Source organism: Folsomia candida, unplaced genomic scaffold, assembly GCF_002217175.1.
Source record: "Folsomia candida strain VU population unplaced genomic scaffold, ASM221717v1 Fcan01_Sc001, whole genome shotgun sequence".
Taxonomy (NCBI): domain Eukaryota; kingdom Metazoa; phylum Arthropoda; class Collembola; order Entomobryomorpha; family Isotomidae; genus Folsomia; species Folsomia candida.
In genome coordinates, this window is record NW_019091193.1 from 12,300,906 (window position 1) to 12,322,511 (window position 21,606).

Consider the following 21,606-nt stretch of genomic DNA (forward strand, 5'->3'; position numbering starts at 1 on the left):
TGCTGATCCAGAGTCGAGTGGAATAAGATCTACAAAGTAGTAATTGGTGACTCTCAGATATGAGGATGACAGCAATTTGGCTGAGTTGACAGTTGACATGTAATAAGTGTGTTGATGTCATGCACTCATAAATTTTATTTTTATCCACTTTCAGACCAGTATCTGCTTATGCCCTTTTCTTCCGCGATACCCAAGCAGCCATAAAAGGACAGAACCCAAACGGTAAGCGGCGTACTGCACTAAAATTTCTATTACTTACATATATGCACACATACAAATTTACATATGCATGTTACCTCATGTATATACATACATATTTGTATACATACATTTAAATAATTCCTGTAGTATCTTACGGTTGGCATAATTTTTTATTAAATTCCAATGTCAGAAAGTTACATACATTCATGTCATTAGTGTTCGATACCAGAAATATGTGATAGTTCATAGTGAGGTATAAATTTCTGTAATTTTGAATGTATATTTTCAGCTTCGTTTGGAGAGGTTTCGAAAATTGTGGTAGGTTAAATACTATTTTGATATCGATCTACAAAGTGTTAGATGTAGTAACAAACTAGTTCTTAATTATGTGTGTTTTATTTCTCTAGGCATCAATGTGGGACGGGTGAGTATTTCAGTTAATAATAAATAACCCACTTTCTCCACAATTTTAGTGAATTTGCGATCCACGAAAAACATTGTGCGCTTTTTCAAATACGTTGGAGGCCTTAGAGATACTCTAAGTTGGAGGCTAATTTATTTATTACTTTACAGGTTGGACGTTGATCATAAAAATGTAAGTTGACGTGAAGTAGTAACTATTTATACTGCTCTTGAATTTCATATTCTTCTCAGCATCCACGGATTTTTTTCAATCAGCGAGAAATCAACTCTTTTCATCCAGAAGGTCCCTTGTTATGCGATGAATCCATGGAACGTGTAATCTCCATTTTGATGGAACAAATCAATCATGCAAATCAAATAATAACGTTTAATTAGGAACGGATGAGCAGTCATGTGGAGAATTCTTCCTGCTGTTGCTACTACCACCACTCCTCCCAGACTATGTACTATGGCAGATTGAGTCGAAAGTAGTCTCTGCTCTTCTACACAACTATTTGCTAATTTACCAAATGATTTAAGATGAAGGAAGGAAAAAAACCGAGCTTTAAAAAAGACAAAGTTTACTTTTGTGATTTTTAGGCCTGGAATTCAAATCAGAAGTTTTGAGTTGTTCTCTCTGCAGCAGAATCTGTGAAATGTGTGGAGTGGGGAAAGCTTCTTTGGGGGAGGAAAGCAGAGCGTGTTGTAGGTTAGGCTTGGGCCATGTGGGATTAACAAAGGGGACGCCGACTGATATTCATTGAGTCGTCGTAGGGGTAGCTCGCAGGACTGCTTCTGTTGTACGGCGTGTATAGTTGTGAGTGTTGGTGGTGGCAAAGCATATCCACGTATGAGTGAGAGGAAATAGAGAAAGCACACTTTTTCTTAGTATTTTTCTTCACCATATTATTTCTCTACCGAGCTGACGAAGAGATGCCGACTTGCAAAGTTTTAAATTAATTTGACGGGAGCAAGAAAGAGTGAAGAGTTAAAGTTTTTTATTTCTCCAACTTCGTAATCTAGGAGTCTTGATGGGAAACGAGTTTAAGTTGAGCTTTCTCCTAGTCGTTGTGTAACATCAGTATGAAAGGGATTTGCAATTAACGAGTTCTAAAGAATTACAGATCGATTCCATTCTATTTGCCTCCTTTTAAGTCCACTCCTATCTTGGACAAAGCAACAAGGATTAACAATCCAGGGTTTTATATAAGACTGATTAATTACTTAATGATACAATCTTGCACAATTATTAAATTACAGACAGGGCAAATATGCAAAATCAAGCGTGCAAATGTGAAGGAGCCATATATTTGCACGCATAATATGAAGATGCGAAGTATCAACTTATTACTGATAGTGTTGTATTTAATGAATTCATTTGGCAAATCTTATGTATTTATGTGTGTATGTACATGCATGCGTGCTGGAGATAAAGTGACAAAAAGTTACTCCTTATAAGGAGTAATATGATACTATATATAATATAATATCATAGAGATTTGTAGGTTTGCATATCATAACTCCTATTAGATTAGTAATTGAATATAAATTCATTCCCACAAAAGCAGTAGATAATCCATGTTATCACTTTGATAAGGAAGTTGTCATAATATTCAAAACATAAATACTTAGATACATGTTTCAACTGTTTCCCCAAACTTCTACGTTTTTCATAGACTGTCTATTCCTTAAAATCCATACGCAAACGAATAAATGTCAGTGGTTCCTTAAAGGAAAAGGGGTAAAACTAAATGTGTGCATATTTACAGGTTTACAAGAAAAAGACAGAAGCTGCAAAGAAGGAATATTTGAAGGCTCTGGCAGCCTATCGTGCGTCTCTGGTATCTAAGGTAAGCCAGACATGTGACGCTGTTTTGTTCGTGGTGTGATACGTGAAACATTTAATTTGAACCATCAATTTGACACTTCATGCTACCAAAAGTAGACAATGCAGATTTTTCACATTTTTGAAATGCGGCACTTTGTTATCAACGCTGGTAGAAAAATGTGTTAATTAATCATTTTCTTGTGTCGAGGAAACTCGCTATATTCTCCACTTGACGTCTGCTGGGAATAATAAAACGAGTTCGTTCAAGTCTCCAATATACATCCATGTCGTGGCCAGGGAACAGAAAGGAATTCAATTCAATTAACAGAATTTTGTGCACATGTTAATTTATGAGGTTTAATAATTTTTTGACGAAACTGAAACAATTTCCTCCGTGTGAGAATTGAGAATAGTCGTTTATCTTGGCCATAGTTGAATTATTTACACGGAAATGATAAACGTAGGAAATTAGGATCTTCGCTGCATTTATTGAACTAGAGTTTTGAGCATATTTTACAAAAGTTTACAAAATCATACTTTACGCGTGCATGAAATGTTAGTTGATTGTGTTTTAGAGATATGTGTGTAAGCTGTGTGATTTAATATCGAAATTTGCTACACATCCCATATTCACATCTGAGCTACTTAATATATCGAATTTCCATTGTAAAGCAATCTGCATAACTCATGTATACTCAAAACGTCAAAAGTAGTACATACGAATATAAGAAAGAGATAAAATATACACCCGAAAATCTCAAAATTACATTCAGTTTGTCGCATTTTCAGTTTATGGAAAGCATAAGCATAGATAGCATTTGTACATTTGACGTTGCTTTATAAAATTTCTGAAAGCCAATCGCACTTTTGTGATTGTCAAATCGTGGAATTCATCTACACCTCCGTCACTACCACCACCACGAAAATACCGGAGTGTATGTATAGACAGACGATAAATTTTGACAATAAATTAGTTGTGGCTTTGACAAATGATCACGGCTTGCGATTTGTTTCGGGACATGGCTTGACAGACAATTATTTACCTGGATGCAAAACCATTCCTAGCTCACTTTGACGTTTTTGTTCCTTTTTTGCTAATAATCATCAACAAACGCAATAACAGTACCTCTAGTTTGAAATTTTTGAGACGGCAGCGACCAATGATGAGCTGTATTTTTCTGATGTAATAATAAATTGTAATAATCTACTATATGTACATACATACACACATTGGTTTGGTTTTGCCGTCTTGTATTAACTGCATTATTTGATGGATGCAAAATGTTAGGCAAGACTGTGATCGAGTGATTGAATTGGCATATTACCATCAACTTGAAACATTTGCACTAATAACTGAGACATGCATAATATACGGGATAAAGACGAATGGATGAATATCCTTATTAATTCTCAGTCAGTATAGTCATGTAATTAATCAGTTCTTCAGAGAGAGCGAATTTCATTATAGGTTGAGTGCGAGGAATAAGATAAGTAATATAGTGTCATTGCTAAACTGATTAAACTATTCTGACAAATTAGCCACAGCGCTCATCATCAAAAGCATTTATATCCACAACTGTTACAAATTACAGTTCTCTTTGTTCCCATTATTGCAGGGGGCTCCTACCGATTCTCCAGACGGGAGTGGCATGTATCCACCTCCAAGCTTTAACCAAAGCATAGCTAACTCACAACATTACCAACAACAACAACAAGCACCGCCACAAAGTTATTACGGAAATCAATCTCAAGGAGGAGCACCCCAGCATAAAAAGTCACCACCAGCACAGCAACAAACACAACAAGGGTCAACAATGCCCCCACCCAACCAGCAACCCCCACATCTTAACCAGCAGCAACCAGGACACAGTCACGCAATGATGCAACAACATCATCACTTGGAATCACAGCACTCTCAGCAGCAGCAGTATGGTCATGGAGGAATGGGTCATAATCCTACGTACATGAACACGGTATGAATTTATGCACAGTATTTCATGTCTCGTTTGAAAGATACTTTGTTCATTCAGACTTTTGTCTCATTTTCAGATGGGAGATGGGCAGCATGGGATGGCAAATTCACCAAATATCCACCCCTCTGGAGGTGGAGGAGGTCATGGTCAAATGAACCCTGGTTCTGGAGTAAATCCGATGGTGGCCGAAGGTCAAAATCACTCGCATGGACGCGTTCACTGTGTTCGTAATGGATGTAGTAACGTCGCATCGAACCCTTCAGAGTATGCTTATTGTCACAAGCCGCTCTATAAATGAAGTATTTTTTTGCGCAGTACTTTCAACCGTATCAATTTTTAATTTAGGGCCGATATGCAAGGATATGATGAGGGTTATTGTTCATCGCAATGCGTCGTGACTCACTGTCGGTGAGAAAGAATTTTTCGTCACACTTCATTAATTGCTAGTGGTATCAATTAACAAGAAAGTGGCAAAATTCTTAAATGTTTGTTGCAGGGATGTCTTCACAAATTGGGTGTCTACGAATCAGTCTGGAAATCCCAACTATGGCGGCGGTATGAAGTACGTGAGCTATTGATAAGTATAACTATGTAGATGCTTATAAAAAAGTCACTAATGGAAGGTTCATCTCATTATTAGGTACACAACATCAGCTTCAAGTACAGTTGTGGGTCCGGACGGTCTGTCATACGTCACTTAGATAGGCAACATTGTATGTAATAATTTTATGACGGTGCACTACGAAAGTATTGAATAATTTATTTACAATCAGATACAATTTATTTTCCTTAAAAGCTTTTTCTTATTTTCTGCATGTGGATTTTATCAACACATTATTTTAAGGCTTTTAGACTTTCCTGAAAAATGGGTAATGAAGTGAAAGTTGGTTCATTAGGTGGAAGTGCAGAATCAGTCAAATATAATTTTGCACTATAATTTGGCATTTATACATAGTTCCATTTTCTTGAAAAGTACAATTACCTTCTCCATACCAGATAGTAAAATAAGAATATATTGTCAATACTGATTTATACACTTTTTATTTAGAATTTTGAGAACATGGGTATTTTATTTATTTTATCACATCACACTCTAAAAGTTATTTCTTTAAGCAAATTGTACATTTAAAGTAGAGAAAAAAAATGTCCTCGTAATATTGGGATGAAAATGTAATGTATTATCGAGCAATATTTCAACAGATACAGCCAGGAAATATTTGAAAAATTTTTCTGTACAGCTTCATGGTTAAATAAAAAAAAACTTTGAGCAGAAAACATTTTCATGATGTTTAAGAACCATGCACTGGCAATGCAAAATGGAATGATGTCAAATGTTACCGTCGCATAAATGTATGTACGTATCTATCCCCCCCCCACCAATATGTGTAGCTCGCACATACCATTAAATTCATAGGAAATAGCAATGTTATTATTATTACTTATACAGGATAAAAATGTGTCCGTGATTTAAATGAAAATACGCTGATTTTATTTCATAATATCCGGAGGAATGTCTTTTTTTAGTCAGAAAATTGATTCGCATTAAGTAGAATCAGATTTTAATCAGTAATATAAATATAATGAGGATTTCATGAAATGACTGCATTTCGAAAAGTTTACCTTGATCCAATCATGAATGGTATTACGTGTTGTTAATTTAAGAATACTATAAGATACTACCTATGTTTTACCCTGTAGATATTGTCAAACTAAAGATAAGTCACACTCACGTGTGTGCACAGTGTTATGAAAATATGATAAATATAAAAATATGTAATTGATAGTCTAGTAAATGTTATATATTATAAAAGCTAACTCTTTACGTACTTATTAATTGATGTACCTACCCTTCATTATTTACATGTAAAAAATACAAATAAAAAACATTATTGTTTAACGTAGACTATTGGTAGTGGATGGAGAAAAATGTAAATTTACCCAGGTAAGGGTAAATATTTAATGATATTATAACGTCCTGGACAAATCGTCGTGTGTGATGGTAATAATACTTCAAGAAGTCATATCCTCAACGTATTACCATCTAACAACATCTCCATATATAACTTCTTCTTACCGAGTTTAAATGCCACAAAAATATTCATTAATACATATATTTGATGTGCTATTGCAAAATTGAGAAATAAAATCTACAAAATACATAATTTCAAAAAGCTGAGAATGTTATCGCTTAATATAGCAAAATTTTGAAAAGTTGTGATTCACAAAAATCTGTCATCCTCTGGCGAATAAAAAACCTGTTATGAGTTGGCCCGGGCCTGTCTTTTACTTACTTAATTAAACAAAACCATTGTTGCAGGTCACCCTCCGATGAGATCTTCGAACCCGATTCGTAAATGTGTATTTATTTACACAGACTGAGGAGGACGGTTTCATAACTTCATATAAACCCTGGCTCGGGCAAAAATATGACATAAAATTATGTAATTCAATTGATACGTTATTAGATTTCTTATAAATTCTCACTCGTATGCAATAATAGTCAGTAAAATAGCCCATCATAAAATGAAAGGAGGCGAGGTGAGATGAGACGGAGAAAGACGAAGGAGGAGCGGACGAGTTGCAGTCCGGCTGAAATAATCAAATCTTCACATGGCACAGAGAATTGCGAATGTGAGATGCAATTTTACGTCTGACTTCAACAATTCGCAATTTTTTCTAAGGTTTTAGAAAATCAAACAAGTAAATACCACTATTTTAAACACCTGAAACTATGAAAGTAGAAGTAGACCCATTTACAACAATTTAAAATATAGAACAAGATACTTAAAAATACTTGGCTATTTAAGAACGTTCGAGTATTTTATTTATTTAATTCGCTTTAATTTAAAATTTAATTCAAAGATATTATGTGATTTGTTACTGTTTTAAGTTTTCTCTACTTATTCATCAACGATGGCATCTTCACTTCGCTCAATATTTACACAAAGTCATCAAGTTCTTCGCCACTGCAAAGTTCTAGGGCTGACGACATCCTCCTTGATCTCCAATAATGGTGGTGGGAGAAATGTTTCCCAGTGGTCACTTGCGATAAACGCGGGTGTATTCTCCCAAAGGTCGACTGGAAGTACTGCACTCGTCTACCACTTCAAATCCTTCTCGAATCAGGCAACACAGATGAAAAGCACTGTGGACATGAACAGCAGTGGAAATCTGGCCGGACAGGTGATTTGATTAAGGATTTGATATTATGCTTATTAACATTATGTTAAATTAAAACATATGTAATTATCAGGCACTGGCGATGAAAACAGCAGATACAAATAAAGATGACCAAACGGGACAAGATGGTCAAGATGATGAAGCTAAAAAGGCAGCAGAAAATCAACTTCGAGCATTACGTTTCACAATGTACGCAATGGGAGGCATATTCGTTGGAACAGGGCTTTATATCTTCTTTACATACGGTACGTAAGGCTATCCAATTCTACTGGCGCCCAAATATACGATTGAGTGCTAATATTCCTATATAGAATGCCATGTATCGTTATATTCAATGTTTAGGGGCACCAATACTTGATCAACAAGGAAATCCGATCAGAGATCAATTTTCAGATCTCCCATTCGTTGTTCAGTATTGGAAGCGGGCGTCGGCGGAAGTTAGCAACTATGTCAATTATATTGTGAATCCATCTAGGGATAAGTTACTTCCTGACCCTGTCAAACCTCCATATCATCAACCTCCGTACACGTTGCTTATCGAATTGAATGGTATTCTTGTTCACCCGGAATGGACGGTAAGAAACTGACTTGGATTTATGTAGTAACAAATATAACCTTGCCATGGATGATAATTCTGAGATGCTTACTAATTATAGTATAAAACTGGATGGAGATTTAAAAAGCGACCAGGCGTAGAATATTTTTTAAGCCAAGTTGCTGGCTATGCGTTTGAAGTAGTAGTCTATACACACGAACCTGGCATGATTGCCTTCCCTATAGTAGACGCATTGGACCAGCAAGGCTATTTTCACTACCGACTATTTAGGGATTCGACAAAATATGAAAACGGCGTTCATCTTAAAGACCTTGACAAACTCAACAGAGATTTAAGCAAAGTACTTAAAAGCAAATATACATATATATATGTTGTTTATATACTGTTCCGTTTCCCATAATTTTATTCCATTGTCTTCACATTTATAAAGGTAATTATTGTGGACTGCAATGGCAAAGCTGTGACTAAACATCGAAACAACGCTCTGATTCTTCCAAAATGGAAAGGAAATGATGACGACAGAGCGTTATTCGATTTAGCTGCTCTAATTCAAAGTAAGCAATAGTATCAACAGTTTCTCTTCATATTTACTGATAATTATAATATAAGGGATACAAATTCATGCGTATATATATTTCATTTCTTAATAGCAATCGGATCCAGTGAAGTTAAAGACGTTCGTGGAGTTTTGGAGTACTACGCCGATTACGATGATCCAATTGCTGAATTTCGGAGGAAGCAGCAGGAACTAGTAAAGCAAGAGCATGCTGCCATGAAAAAAGCAGACAGCAAAGTCACTGGGTCTTTCTCTAGTGGACTTTTAGGATCATTGTTCCGCAAAAGTTGAAGCTGGCGTTCATTATTGTAAAACTTACAGTTTTTGAGTTTTACTTAGATATACTAGAGAACTGTGGTCAATTTCGTTGCTAGTAAATCAGAATTTTTTACTGGTCAATTATCTAGGTTTAAATCATAAATAAATAAGTCGACCTCATCTTGCAGATAAATGTTCAATTGTTGTATATTGTGTTCGCTCTTGTGCAACATATTAATGAATTAAAGTGCAATGTGCCCCATCATAGTGGGAAGCAGAATTCGCAATCATCATCAAAACACAAGTAAAGAAGTAACAATCTCTGTATTCAAAATTTTAAATTGACTCATAAACAAAACAACTGCATTAATTTCGTCCATTGTGATAAAAATTACGAAACAGTTAGGCGAAGCATTTATTCTGGAGATAGTTTCGAATGCGAGAAACAGGGAACGAAGAGATGGCCGAATCCGAAGGCGAAGTGAATCGTTCGGATATCATGCAACTCATAAAACGTAGAGAGGACATTGACGAACAAATTCAGGCTCTGGGTGGAATTTTAACCTCGGTACTTGAAAGAAATATATTATGCAGAGATTATAACGTCGATTAGTTAATCATAATTAATTAACATTCAAAGTCCCATTTTAATTTGCCTATGTATGTATGAATATCAGAACAAGATTGGCATGACAGAGCCTCTAGTTGACGCAGAAGGATATCCACGAGCTGATGTGAACGTGTACCAAGTTCGTCATGCCCGACACAAGATTATTTGTAAATCCCAATGCTTTTTATCCAGCGTTTATGTAAATACATATGTACACGTGTGTTTAAAATTTAGGTTTGCAAAACGATTTCAAATCGTTAACAAAAGAAATTGATCAAAAATTGCAACGATATCATGAACAACTCAGAGAGCGAGGACTAACCGAGGACCGTATGGATACTGAAGAGTCCACAACGGAAGTTCATACTGCTCCAATAGCAAAGGTCAATCTGGTGTCTGAAGGGTCTCCTGCTTTCCATGCTGTATGTGAATGTTGAAGCGTTAAATTTCATGCTAAAGATATTAAACCAGAGTTTAATATGTTTTCTGTTTATAAGGGACTCTTGGTTGACGACGCAATAATCGAATTTGGATCCATCAACTCTCAAAACTTTTCCAGCTTATCCGACATCGGAAGCTTGGTTCAACTTGGTGCTGGGAATGTGATATCGGTCAAGGTGAAACGGGAGTCTGGATCTCACAAGTTGGCTTTAATACCAGGTCCTTGGGATGGCCGTGGTCTGCTTGGATGCAACATTGTACCTTATAGTGACACGGTTGACCGATAAAGAAGACGTTTCATCAATTACGGAGGAAAGGGGTTAAGCATTTTAAAAATCTATATATACTTAAAAATATATATTTGCAAATAAATCGTGCATACTACACTGTGTTAATTTAAGGAAACGTCGATGTGTAATGTAAAGTCATAAAATTATGAATAAGTTAACTACAATAAAAAGCGTATTTTATATTTCATCTACGTTTATCTGTATATTTTATATAAAAAACATCATGGGTGGGAAAAGACTTTGCTCTATCAAAAAAAAGATTGGCACTCGATCATTCTATGGGGCGCCGTGTCATAGAAACGGTGTCAGTTAATCTTGGGCTGATGATAGTAGAGTGCGGACGTGTATAATTTAGGTGTCGTTAGTTTAAATAATAGGGACATTTGCGTTTAGGTTAATCGAATGATCATGATAAGGAGTATATAAGCAGAAATATATACAAAATGATCATGCATCCATTCCCTTGTGAAAAAACAAAATGGAAAATTTACGGAAATTATAAAACAATTTGTTGCGGAACCATTTTTGTTCACCCACTACGACCTTGGTGGTGGGCTTTGGAATTTTATACCATTTTTGTCATCTGTATTTTTGCAGCAGAGTAAGCATACCTATTTTAAATTTGCATAGACTTGTCAGTTTTCCTAATAGTTGAATGCTCAATATATTTGCTTTTCAGATTCGCCAAATTTGCTGCCTGGCAGACTGCAATAGGTGTCACGATTGGAGTCGTCTGTTTATTTTCGTCTTTTAAAACCATTCTGTCAAATCCAGGGATTTGTCCACGACCATCCTATGATGAAGCAGTGGTGAATTATGTTAACAGTAGGCAAAATAATTTAAAATTAAATTATAACCTTACAAAGTATTAAATTATTATTTTTAGTCCAACGCGATCCTACCTACTACCGAAAAACAACGGTTATCAATGATGGGAAATCAATGGACTATTCTTATTGCTACAGGTTAATTGAGAGTATTTAATGACTCCGGTTCCGTTTAAACATTCCGAATTTTTGCCTTTCCTAATCCTATGCAGATGCCACACATATCGTCCACCTACCGTAATCAACCCTTGATTTAGCAAAACTAACCGTTCATATAAAGTCAAAATAATATTTGACGTACGTAATATAGGCTGGCCATTGTGGGATTTGCGACTGCTGCATAAGTGACATTAACATTTTTATATGCAATTGCAAAATTGTCCATAACATCATGTTTATCTCACATCTATTACAGAAGGATGGGACCACCATTGCCCTGGTCGGAAATATTAAAATATTAACAGTTCCTTAGACTTGTCCACTACCCTGCACTGGGTGTCGTATGATGTACTGTAATTTGATAACACCACCAATGACTCTGAACATCCAGTTTCTGAGACGCTGGTGGGGTTTAAATATTGGATTACTAGCAATAGCAATATAAATCATAGATAAAGATACACAATTAAAATGCATGTACATCATATGGCACTAAGCAATCGTAGCGGTATCGGCCAAGTCTGAGGAACTCAAAATAATATGGCATGTGTCCAGTATTCGGCGGTGAGTAAATGATACATAAATATCTAGAGAGATTGTCATTGAATTTTATTAGAAATATATTATTATGGACCCAACTTAATCAGGCTGCGTAGGGTACAGGAATAAAAGCTGGTTCTACTGGATGGTATTTACGATGCCATTGTTTTGGTTGTTCATTCTTGGTACTAGTGTGATCCTAGTATTAACTGGTGGTAAGCTCAGTTGTTACATAGTGTTGGAAAACTTATTTTAAAAGAATAATTAACATTTCTAGATGATCCATGGTACGATTGCATGACATTTTGTTGTGCTTTGTTGGGATTTTCTGGATTACTAATTCTACCACCAATAATGAGTTGTTGCAAATGCTGGGATAAAGTTCATTCGGTAAGGATGATAAATCAATACAAGCTTCTGGCGAATTTCAAAATGAACAAAATATTACTTAATAATAGAGAAATGCTTGGGGGTCGCGATGGATGCAGTCGCCAACTGCGAGTAGTAACGCAACATATCCACGTCAACGTCAGTACATTAAATTTTTTCGTAGATACAAATTGCGTACCGTAATGTGCACATTGTCTATTTCTTAATTTCAGCTCCAACTGAGGACATCACAAAATATGGCTCAGCTATAACGCGGCAAAACGAAGATATTTCCAATCGTAATGATACAGAAACTGCAATTAACTTCGCAGCATACTAGCAAGCAAATATGTTTATATTCGAAATCTAAATGACCTTATATCAAATCTTAAATACTTGGTCACAAACAAATTAAATAGTAGGACTTGAATATAAACCCTTTAAAATCTTAAATGGCTCAGGATTGTATCCGTCAAACAATTCTGTACCCAGCTTGTTTTCTATGTGGCTGAATAAATTGATTTTATCTGTTAGCCAAACAATGTTTTTAATTTTGGACGAGTCGTTGTCCAGGTCCAAAGTGTTTAGTTGAAAGACTGCAAATTGGAACTCTTTCCCTGTAAGGTGAACTACCTGGCTTGTAACAGGCTCTGGAAGTGTCGACGAGTTATCCTATTATATATATAAAAAATTTATAATGGTATTACATAACAATTTATAGTTTGAAAACAATTATTCTCACCCCAAATTTCCGTCGAGCTCCCAGTAACGCCGTAGCAAAAGCATACATTATAGTTGCGCCTGAATATCGGTCATCATTCCATCGTGGGTGGATATGAGTATGAGATCCCGGAATATGGTGTGAGAATACGGCAGTGTGAATATGAGGAAATGCACTATTTGCACTCACGGCTATAAATATTTTGGTAATTGTAGCACAGGTTTTTAACGAAATATAGATCCATTAAATGTTTGAAATACTTTGCTTACAAAAAAAGTCTCCCTCTTTGTAGACATTTTGATTGTTGAAATTAGCTGTTGATAAAAATGGGTAAATATTTGGGATTTGGTGGTTCTCTGTTATACTTTCACTCGAATCGAGGAATGGGCAAAGAGGTCGCTTAGACATAATATTCATTAGAGGGGACAATCTCATTTGAACATCGGACCCATGACGTTTTACGTTAACTCGAAATTCTTCGTCGTTGGAAATCATTTTTGACAACGCCTCACTTGAATTGTCTTGTTCAATTAATCGTAAAAGATTTCTCATCAATAGTTCACTAAAATTCGGCACATAATAAAAGATAATAATTACTAATAAAAATCAGCAATAAATAGACCAAATTATTAAAGTACAACAGCTAATATTACTTAGATCGCCTGGCAGGAATTCCCATAGGTCGACGAAATACTCTGGTTGGAAAATCAAAATTCTTTAGATTTGGCAATTTTTCTGTGTATGCGTCCCACAAAAATGCTTGTTTAACGATCCTGCAATATTATTAATGTATTGCCTCAATTAAATAATCAAGAAGGATAATGAGTACATTAAATTTTAAACGTATTCTTTACAAACCGTTCAGCTGCATCCCCAGGATTCTGAAGTTTTATAAAATTGCAGGATTCCAACAGTGAGTCAGGAAGACCATCTTTCACTTGAACACTTTTTGTAAATGCCTGCGCTTGATTGACTCCCTCCATGGGAAAACTCTCTTGCTCAAACACCATAACTGGCTTATCATGCCAATCTGGGTGGTCTCGACTATTCGGTGCAGGTGGCTTAGGGAACACGGGCTTCATATCAGGTCTACAGATAAATACACAACAAACAAGTAATGTTGGCATGCAATCTTAAAATTCAAGAAACTCCTTACAAAGTTCTCCAATCTGTAGGATACAAATTTCGATCCATTTCGCGAACAAATTGATTTGCATCAATAACATCGACCCCCTCATCGCGAAGTTTCTTCTCCATCCCTAAATCCATAATTCCTGGCTTCCTCCATCTCTTCCACGACAAGTCCTTCATCCGCTTATGCAGCATAGGCATCCGCACTACCGCTGTGAGCCGCATCTTGTTTCTTCCTACATAAACCCAACAAATTCAAACTTTTTTAAGTATATTTGAATAAATGCTCAATTTGTGGAAAGCAAAATAATCTTGTATCTTCCATGTTGTACAGATTGAGGAATGAAGTGTCACCTTAAAGGATTATGTTGTCCAATCTCTGCTGGAAAAAGTCAGGTCAGGAATTTATAATTGAAGTAACTTTATTGTTTTACAAGGATACTTCATTCGTATTAATACTTATTATTTTTTCGCAAAAATATCTTGGCACGAGATTAATTGCCGAGAATTGCTTAAACCCCGCGTGATATTCTATGCTCTCTAGTGTTTTCCACATTTGCCTTGTGTACTGATCGTCAGCTGCTCACAGTTGTTGTGGCGTGGCACAGTTGTTGCAGTTGTGATCAGGAATTCAGGATAAAGGCAGACGCAGCAAGTGAATATAAAATTTCAATTTTTGCAGAAAACAATTACTTTACTACCTGCTAACTACCTAAAGTGAACAGGTAAGCTAATTTCTAATACTGTTATTTGTATGCATGCTTACAATATTTGTAGTTTTGTTTTGAATATAAATTGTGTATGTCATCGCGTATTGTGCTCTTTTGCAGTTGAATCATAATTTGGGTTAAGTGGCTTGGTTATGTTTTTTAATAATTACTGCGTGGTGAATTACATTTGTTCGTTCAGTGACAGTTACTATTTCTCCAGTTTTTTGCTCATGTCCCTTAAATCATATTATGTTTAGTGATATCAGAAATAGTTCATGTTTATCTTACTGGCAGTAAATTACTGCATCTTCTAATTAACTCCAATTTTGGCAAAATTTCAGCAGCCATTTACGTTCTCATCGTATAAAATTTATTTTATGGTTTTAATTTTGATTAAAATGCTAACGACGTCACATTTGACCACATCAGATTTTTGAGGTACAAAATTGCCAGTTTAACTGTACTACTTCATAAAAGGGGATTAATTAGACGGTCGAGCATTAAGTTTGTTTTAATTTTTGCATATTTAAAGGAAAACTGGCTTTTATTGGTGATCCGATTGTTAATATAAATAATAAATAACAATAAATAAACAAGCGAGGGTATGCTTGCATAGACTTGCCCAAGGCAATGGAACACCTTTCTCCCCATGCATTGTGAAGCCCAGTGTAACAATTACTTTTGCTTTGTCTCGTCTTCATCTCACACAAATAACGCAGATGTTATGGTTGGTTGCGATTGTTGGGATGTTACACTACTCTACGGATGGATCATATCTTTGTTGTGGTTTCGTTATGCGGGGTACATAACTCCAAGTTTGCAGTTGCCAATGCAAGTTCCTCCTATTGCCACTCTCAATTACCGTAAATTACATTATGTTATCCCCCTACACTTTTTTCGAAAGGCTTGTGGACAGTTGTAGTAGTAGTGTGAGTTATGCAATAGAAATATAGGTGACTAAACAAGTCGACTAGTTTCAAATTCATTTTCCTATCACATATTGAATTGTGCCACACTTATTAAAAGTGGGTTATAGGTACGTACCAGTTTGTATGTTATTAAATCCACTTGACATAATTACGTTAATATTATTGCAGATCCGCTGAAATGGATTGGATATCATTCTCGTGAAAATCTCAAAACCTACTCAATGAACGAAGCTTATTAATAGATAGATCTGAAGTTGTGGAACCTCCTTCCTGAAAATTCAGAACAAAAATGGATCCATTTGGAGTTGGAGATATGTTTGAAGAGGATAGCAATAATAAGTTAAACCATGATCAAACAGTGCAGTTTGAATCTCCGACACATACGGGAATTTTGCTTTCCGGGCTCAATAATTTGCGGTCAAGAAACCTTCTAGTCGATGTCACATTAATTGCAGATGGACAGTCTTTTGAGGTTTGCCAACAGTTCAAGAATTTGACTAATTAATTACCGATATAATAACTGAATAAGTAAACTATGATTATTATGAACTGGTGTTTTCATATGCGTAGGCGCATCGGGTTGTTTTAGCATCAATATCAGACTATTTTCGATCTATGTTTACATCCGATGTAAGGGAAAGCAATCTTAAAGAGATTACCCTGGAGGGCGTATCTGCTCGAGGAATCCAATACCTATTAGATTATGCTTACACATCGAGATTGTCCCTTAACTTGTTAAATATTCAAGACGTTCTCTCCACTGCTAGTCATGTGCAAGGTATTTTGAAGTTAGAAAGTAATCAATTTAAGTAAACGAGGATTGAAAATTCTTGGAGTTAATTTATTAATTTACTATTTTATTTTATCTCATTTACAGTTACTACTGTAGTGGAAGCCTGTTCCAGTTACTTGCAGGTATTTATAAAAAATCTATGGTGTATGCAATCCGTAAATCAATCATATAATGTGTGTACATACTTTATTGCATTATGACAATGTAAACTATTATATTTCAGGAGCAACTAGATCTTGAAAACTGCGTAGATATTGTGACTCTGGCCGAGACCTACTCCTTACATCAGGTTAGAAAATTATGTATATTTTATTTAGTTAAATGGACACTGGACACAAATCATCGCTTAGATCGTTGACTAATGTTATATCTTTCATTTTCAGTTAAGAAAACGTGTGTACCGATTCATCTGCGGTCATCTGATGGACTTTTCTCAAACCCAAGACTTTCAAAGACTATCCGTGGCACAATTAGAATATCTACTTCAGTGTGATTATTGTGTAGATTGTACCGAAGCGGAAGTTTTACAAATAGTTTTACAATGGGTCGAGTTCGATACTTGCAGAATACAACATTCTACACGACTATTGAGCAAGATCAATTTTGAGGTATTTTTATATCAATTTCCGTTCAAATTCGCATGCAGCTGAACAATTAGTATTAAAACAATATAACAATTATATGTCGTTTAAAGCCATTTGTACTTTTGTATTCTTATAGGAAATTCCTCCGAAATGCCTCGGCCAAATGTGGGATTATACAATACTTCACTGTGTCTGCTCACAGTCAAATTCAGATTCAATTTACAAACTCATAGTGTCTCAAGTGCTAATTGATCAAGCAGCATTTATCCAACGGAAAAAGCCAACTGCCAGCCTAGTCAATTCTAGGTAACTATATTATCCAAAAGAAAGGTTGATTGGTCTTTGAAAGAATTGGTTAAGTTTTTGGTGGTTATGTGACTTTTCTACTTTTCACTCGCCCAAGTCCAGATATGAACCTAATCCTAACTGTTTTAAATTTAATTTTAGGGGGATGGAATTAGCGATTATTAAAGGTATGTACGTCTAAAAATTGCAAACGTATATGCAATTCTAAAAATATTCTGGTTGTTTCTCAAGTTGGCGGATTTGGTATTTCGGGAGTCACAAATGAAATTACTTACTATCTGCCCAGCATTGGCCATTGGAAGAGATTGACAACAATTCCTCATGTTGAACAATCAAATTTTGGAATGACGGGTAAATTTTACTCCATAATCGCGAAATTTGTGTTTTTGTGTTTCATATATTAGCATATAATAGCATACTTTAATGTTACAGTTTTAAATAACGAACTGTACGTCGTTGGAGGCTGCTTTAATCAATGTTTACAGGTGTATTTAATTTTAAATTGATCGAATTTATAGTCGAAGAAGAATATAATTTAACCTATTTATATGTTTTAGGAAAATATTCATCCGTTCGGATTCTCTTACAATCCTCGGTTTAGCAAGTGGTCGACAATGGCCCCAATGTTAACAGAACGATGTAGGTTCACTTTAAATGTTGTTCAAGACAAAATATATGCAGTCGGAGGCGCTAGTGAAAATGTTGACGACATTGCTGGTACTACTGAAGCTTGCGCTTGCGAGTCTTACAATCCTGCAACAGGTGTGAAATCAACTTTTGTACAGTCAACAGTAGCAGAGTTGAGTATGTGTGTGTACATCAATTGTACGTTGTACTTTTAGATTCATGGTCACAAATTGCACCTCTAACGACTGGTCGAACGCAGCATGCTGGCGCTGCTTGGAATAATCTGCTCTTTATTTCAGGTTTGGTCATTTTTCAATATTTTTTTCACAAGTGTATAGTAATACGTTATTTCAATAATTTCATTATGTTTATTTGATTTTGAATAGGAGGGTTAGATCATGACGTTGTTAGTAATGCGTTACTCTGTTTTAATACATTGACAAACGAGTGGACAATAAAGCTAGCCTTACTAACTGCTAGGGCTGATCACGCAATGGTAACTTATAAGGTAACTCGACAGTGAACTTTCTCAATCTCGATTATGATTATAGATTTATGGATGATGGATTATTTTCTATCATAGGACAAGTTGTATGTATGTGGTGGTTGGTGTGAAGACGAAGCAAATGGTAACCGTTTCTTAGTCGGGACAATCGACGAGTATGATATACGAAATGATAGGTGGACAGTTGTTACCGAAATACCCACTGTGAGTATTATAGTTATAATTATGTGGGCACATTTTGACATTATTTATTTTTATTCACAGCCTCGGTATCATGCGGGAATAACGTTAATTCAGAATAAGCTTCAAATAATTGGGGGTTTTCACAGTGATGCTACATTTGATAGAACCACAGGTATATATTTATCTTTTATTTCTCCATGAATAGTCATCTTTATCTTATACTTTGTAGGGAAATGCATTTGTTAATGTTTTTTACCTTGACTAATGCAGGCGTGATTGAATGTTTCGACTTGGATACCGCCGAGTGGTCGACAATGTCTCCGTATCCTCAAGATTTGTGGGAACATTGTTGTGCAAGTTTATATATTCCCCGATCAAGAGACGACATGGATGTTATTCAAGACATCCAAAGATGAAATTTTGCGCAATTGACTTTAATATTTATGATATTATGTACGAATAGACGAATAAGAAATGAGGAAATTGCCATTGTGATAATTTTAATTTCGGTATCACAACCCAATTTTATTATGTTATGTATTTTGATTGAAAAGTTAAAACTATGTAGGCTAGACAAGTAAGATACAAACTTATTGCAATGTAAAATTTTGTTTTTGAATAAAACAGCAGAAAATGATGCTCAGGTATTGTAAAACTTCATGAACTTCAAACTAGTTGACTTCTTGATAGTCTTTCGGAAGCGCTGCCGCAGCAAGTTGCGCTGCCTTATCAATACTTTCACATTTCTCGGTGACATGTACCTACAACAAAATGTATGTGAGTAACAACATTATGATAGGGTACGTTTTAAAGGGTAATGTTTTTATTGAAAATTACCCAATTAATCTTCATTCCTGAAAACGAGCCACACAATAGTCCAATTTCCTCTGAAAACTTGAACTCGTCCCAGTTTGAAGCACCAGGATTATTTAAACCTGATTTATAAAGCCATGCAGTAACGTTTTTCACCAAATAATCCGACTCCATGCAGATCTTGACGTGATTGAAACCTTTTAAAATTTGTAATTAAGTACTTTATAAGTTTAAAATCTTGACGATATGAAAAATTTTACTCGATATTTTATTAAACTGGTATAGTTCAGTACATCAGTTTTTTTACCTTTCTCCTTGAGCAAGATGACACAGGCTGCTCCACTGAATTTAATGAAAATGAAACTATTATAATGTTTTTAAAATTTTCAGTACAAATTACCTGTATATAAGTGCCGCTTTCCGACACTGTAATCGATCCAAAGGCATAATACCCCCAAAATTTCTAATTAAAATGGTAGTAATATCATATGAATTTGCAAAGCTCTGTAATATTTTATATATTAATTAAATTATACAGTGGGTTTCCTTCCCCAAGCCAGACTCCAAATGCTGCTCTCAGCTCCGTCTTTTGTTTTCCAACCAGGACATACTTCGAAACAACAGTTATGTGCGCCGTTCCAGTCAATTCTTGATCTGCAATAGAACTTGTAGAAGGCAAAGGCACCAAAGGTAGAAGTACATCTTCGGATGATATTCCTGTCTCTGCATCATCAGAGGTTTCTTCATCAGCCACAGATGCAGATGAGGAGCTGTTACTGTAATCGTCATCATCAACCGTTTCGATTGACGCTATCCGAATACGTTTAACTTTAATCTCTGGAACATACTCTTCATCTGATTGGAAATAGTTCAATTCATCTCCATAACTTCTAGTCGTCAGAGTCGAACATTGATTATGTTGAAAGCATGCATCGCCGTATCTCAGCATTGGATACTGATACCTCTGTCTGAATGTAGAAAATTTGTACTGATCAGGGTTGCGTGGATGCACAAAGACACCTTGAGGATGCTCAGATGAGTAGGACGAAGGTCTATTATATCGCTGTTGATACAAAGCTCGAGGGAATTGTGGCCGAAAAGTGTTGTCCACGGATCGTCGTGCATATCTCTGGTTGAATGGTCCACGGTAGCGATAACTCGGCTTGTAACGATCGCTCTCATTATTATCGCCCTGGAGCATGCTATTTTGTCGACTAACAGAATAAAAATGTAATAACAGTACAAGTACAAAACTAAATAAGCATTGCAAACATACAAAAAAAAACTTACTAAATTGGATAGTTAAACCTGTTAACCCCTCCTGGTGACAAGAGCCTTATCGTATTCGCCATAACTTGGACGGGTTGCCCTTTGAGTGGTGCTTGGCGATGTCCTACTGGAAATGAGGGCTGACCCATTATTACTCTATGTTTTTTTATGTTTCTAAACCCACAGTCCGTAAAAAGACTGGATTTAAAATAGTAAAAAAAATAAATCAGCAAAATTAACTTTTACGCAGCTGGACGAGGTCGTTGAAGTTCAACGGTTGAGCGATCGTTGTAGCAAAACTGAGCAAACATGGCTGCTCTCTGCTCTCCGTCTCAATTTCCCCATTCCTGCCTGCCTACCTTAGATTAGTATCTGCCTACATACTATTTCTATTAGATCCGATTCTCCTTGACTTCTCTTTAAAATACGACTTGTAGATATGCATATGCGAATAATAAAATCAAAATTTGTAGATACTTTGGTAGTTTATTTCAGATTCATTTGGCGACGGCATTTACAATAAAAATGGTATTTAAAAGTTTTAAACTAAAACTTATATATATCGAAATTTTTAACATAGATATATTCTTCCAAATTGCTATGAAATTCATTGTAATTCAATTCAACATGTATGCAATTATTCAACATTTGGGCAATGTTTAATTGCCTGCGATGCCTTTGGGTGGCTAATTCCAACTAATGGATTTCAATGTTAGGAATACATATATTGAAGGAAGAGGGGGTACAGAAATATCTGTCATATAGTCGAATGTAATTTGAAACTGAAAAGCGTATCATTTTTGTTTTGTGCGATAATATTGCGAGAGGAACAGAAATTATGAACA

The 21,606-nt window shown here is 35.6% G+C and overlaps 6 protein-coding genes across 9 annotated transcripts in view; 4 read left to right on the plus strand and 2 right to left on the minus strand.

Annotated features, from left to right (window-relative positions):
- The window catches only part of LOC110863233 (TOX high mobility group box family member 4), a 32,365-nt gene extending 25,697 nt beyond the window's left edge, over positions 1–6,668 (plus strand). Inside the window, exons 8-17 of the mRNA XM_035850607.1 lie at positions 155–222; positions 491–519; positions 609–625; positions 775–796; positions 2,373–2,453; positions 4,048–4,404; positions 4,481–4,668; positions 4,750–4,812; positions 4,901–4,966; positions 5,045–6,668. Coding sequence (XP_035706500.1) covers positions 155–222; positions 491–519; positions 609–625; positions 775–796; positions 2,373–2,453; positions 4,048–4,404; positions 4,481–4,668; positions 4,750–4,812; positions 4,901–4,966; positions 5,045–5,105 — 952 coding nt within the window. The 3' untranslated portion in view covers positions 5,106–6,668. The remainder of the gene's footprint in view (positions 1–154; positions 223–490; positions 520–608; positions 626–774; positions 797–2,372; positions 2,454–4,047; positions 4,405–4,480; positions 4,669–4,749; positions 4,813–4,900; positions 4,967–5,044) is intronic.
- A 328-nt stretch (positions 6,669–6,996) lies between these two features.
- LOC110862577 (mitochondrial import inner membrane translocase subunit TIM50) lies at positions 6,997–9,147 on the plus strand. 2 transcript variants are annotated; one of them, XM_035846201.1, is made up of 7 exons: positions 6,997–7,104; positions 7,295–7,587; positions 7,658–7,829; positions 7,927–8,159; positions 8,241–8,480; positions 8,571–8,694; positions 8,791–9,147. In XM_035846201.1, the coding sequence occupies exons 2-7, from the start codon at positions 7,318–7,320 to the stop codon at positions 8,985–8,987; spliced, it is 1,236 nt and encodes a 411-aa protein (XP_035702094.1). In that variant the 5' UTR covers positions 6,997–7,104; positions 7,295–7,317; the 3' UTR covers positions 8,988–9,147. The 2 variants fall into 2 exon arrangements, with proteins under 2 accessions (XP_035702094.1, XP_021967490.1); XM_022111798.2 differs by having other exon boundaries at positions 6,999–7,587.
- Positions 9,148–9,235: 88 nt separating this feature from the next.
- On the plus strand, positions 9,236–10,482 carry LOC110862587 (26S proteasome non-ATPase regulatory subunit 9). Its single transcript, XM_022111808.2, has 4 exons — positions 9,236–9,522; positions 9,632–9,731; positions 9,799–9,986; positions 10,062–10,482. Exons 1-4 carry the CDS (start codon positions 9,391–9,393, stop codon positions 10,290–10,292), a joined length of 651 nt encoding a protein of 216 aa, XP_021967500.1. The 5' UTR covers positions 9,236–9,390; the 3' UTR covers positions 10,293–10,482.
- A 1,385-nt stretch (positions 10,483–11,867) lies between these two features.
- LOC110852071 (39S ribosomal protein L37, mitochondrial) lies at positions 11,868–14,551 on the minus strand. Its single transcript, XM_022100049.2, has 7 exons — positions 14,397–14,551; positions 14,068–14,278; positions 13,770–14,000; positions 13,565–13,684; positions 13,181–13,473; positions 12,933–13,102; positions 11,868–12,862 (listed from the first exon to the last, which is right to left on the minus strand). The coding sequence occupies exons 2-7, from the start codon at positions 14,265–14,267 to the stop codon at positions 12,602–12,604; spliced, it is 1,275 nt and encodes a 424-aa protein (XP_021955741.1). The 5' UTR covers positions 14,268–14,278; positions 14,397–14,551; the 3' UTR covers positions 11,868–12,601.
- A 75-nt stretch (positions 14,552–14,626) lies between these two features.
- On the plus strand, positions 14,627–19,334 carry LOC110863120 (kelch-like protein 9). Of its 2 annotated transcripts, none has more exons than XM_022112363.2 (16): positions 14,627–14,767; positions 15,850–16,153; positions 16,252–16,459; positions 16,559–16,596; positions 16,698–16,763; positions 16,858–17,082; positions 17,195–17,364; positions 17,506–17,531; positions 17,596–17,715; positions 17,797–17,849; positions 17,922–18,126; positions 18,207–18,290; positions 18,378–18,499; positions 18,575–18,700; positions 18,761–18,851; positions 18,950–19,334. In XM_022112363.2, exons 2-16 carry the CDS (start codon positions 15,971–15,973, stop codon positions 19,093–19,095), a joined length of 1,863 nt encoding a protein of 620 aa, XP_021968055.1. In that variant the 5' UTR covers positions 14,627–14,767; positions 15,850–15,970; the 3' UTR covers positions 19,096–19,334. The 2 variants fall into 2 exon arrangements, with proteins under 2 accessions (XP_021968055.1, XP_035702093.1); XM_035846200.1 differs by lacking the exon at positions 14,627–14,767 and adding an exon at positions 15,637–15,788.
- Positions 19,175–21,041, minus strand: LOC110863121. 2 transcript variants are annotated; one of them, XM_035846202.1, is made up of 7 exons: positions 20,783–21,041; positions 20,341–20,706; positions 20,029–20,268; positions 19,893–19,955; positions 19,800–19,834; positions 19,517–19,689; positions 19,175–19,440 (listed from the first exon to the last, which is right to left on the minus strand). In XM_035846202.1, exons 1-7 carry the CDS (start codon positions 20,908–20,910, stop codon positions 19,351–19,353), a joined length of 1,095 nt encoding a protein of 364 aa, XP_035702095.1. In that variant the 5' UTR covers positions 20,911–21,041; the 3' UTR covers positions 19,175–19,350. The 2 variants fall into 2 exon arrangements, with proteins under 2 accessions (XP_035702095.1, XP_021968056.1); XM_022112364.2 differs by having other exon boundaries at positions 20,029–20,706.
- Between the last annotated feature and the right edge of the window lie 565 nt (positions 21,042–21,606).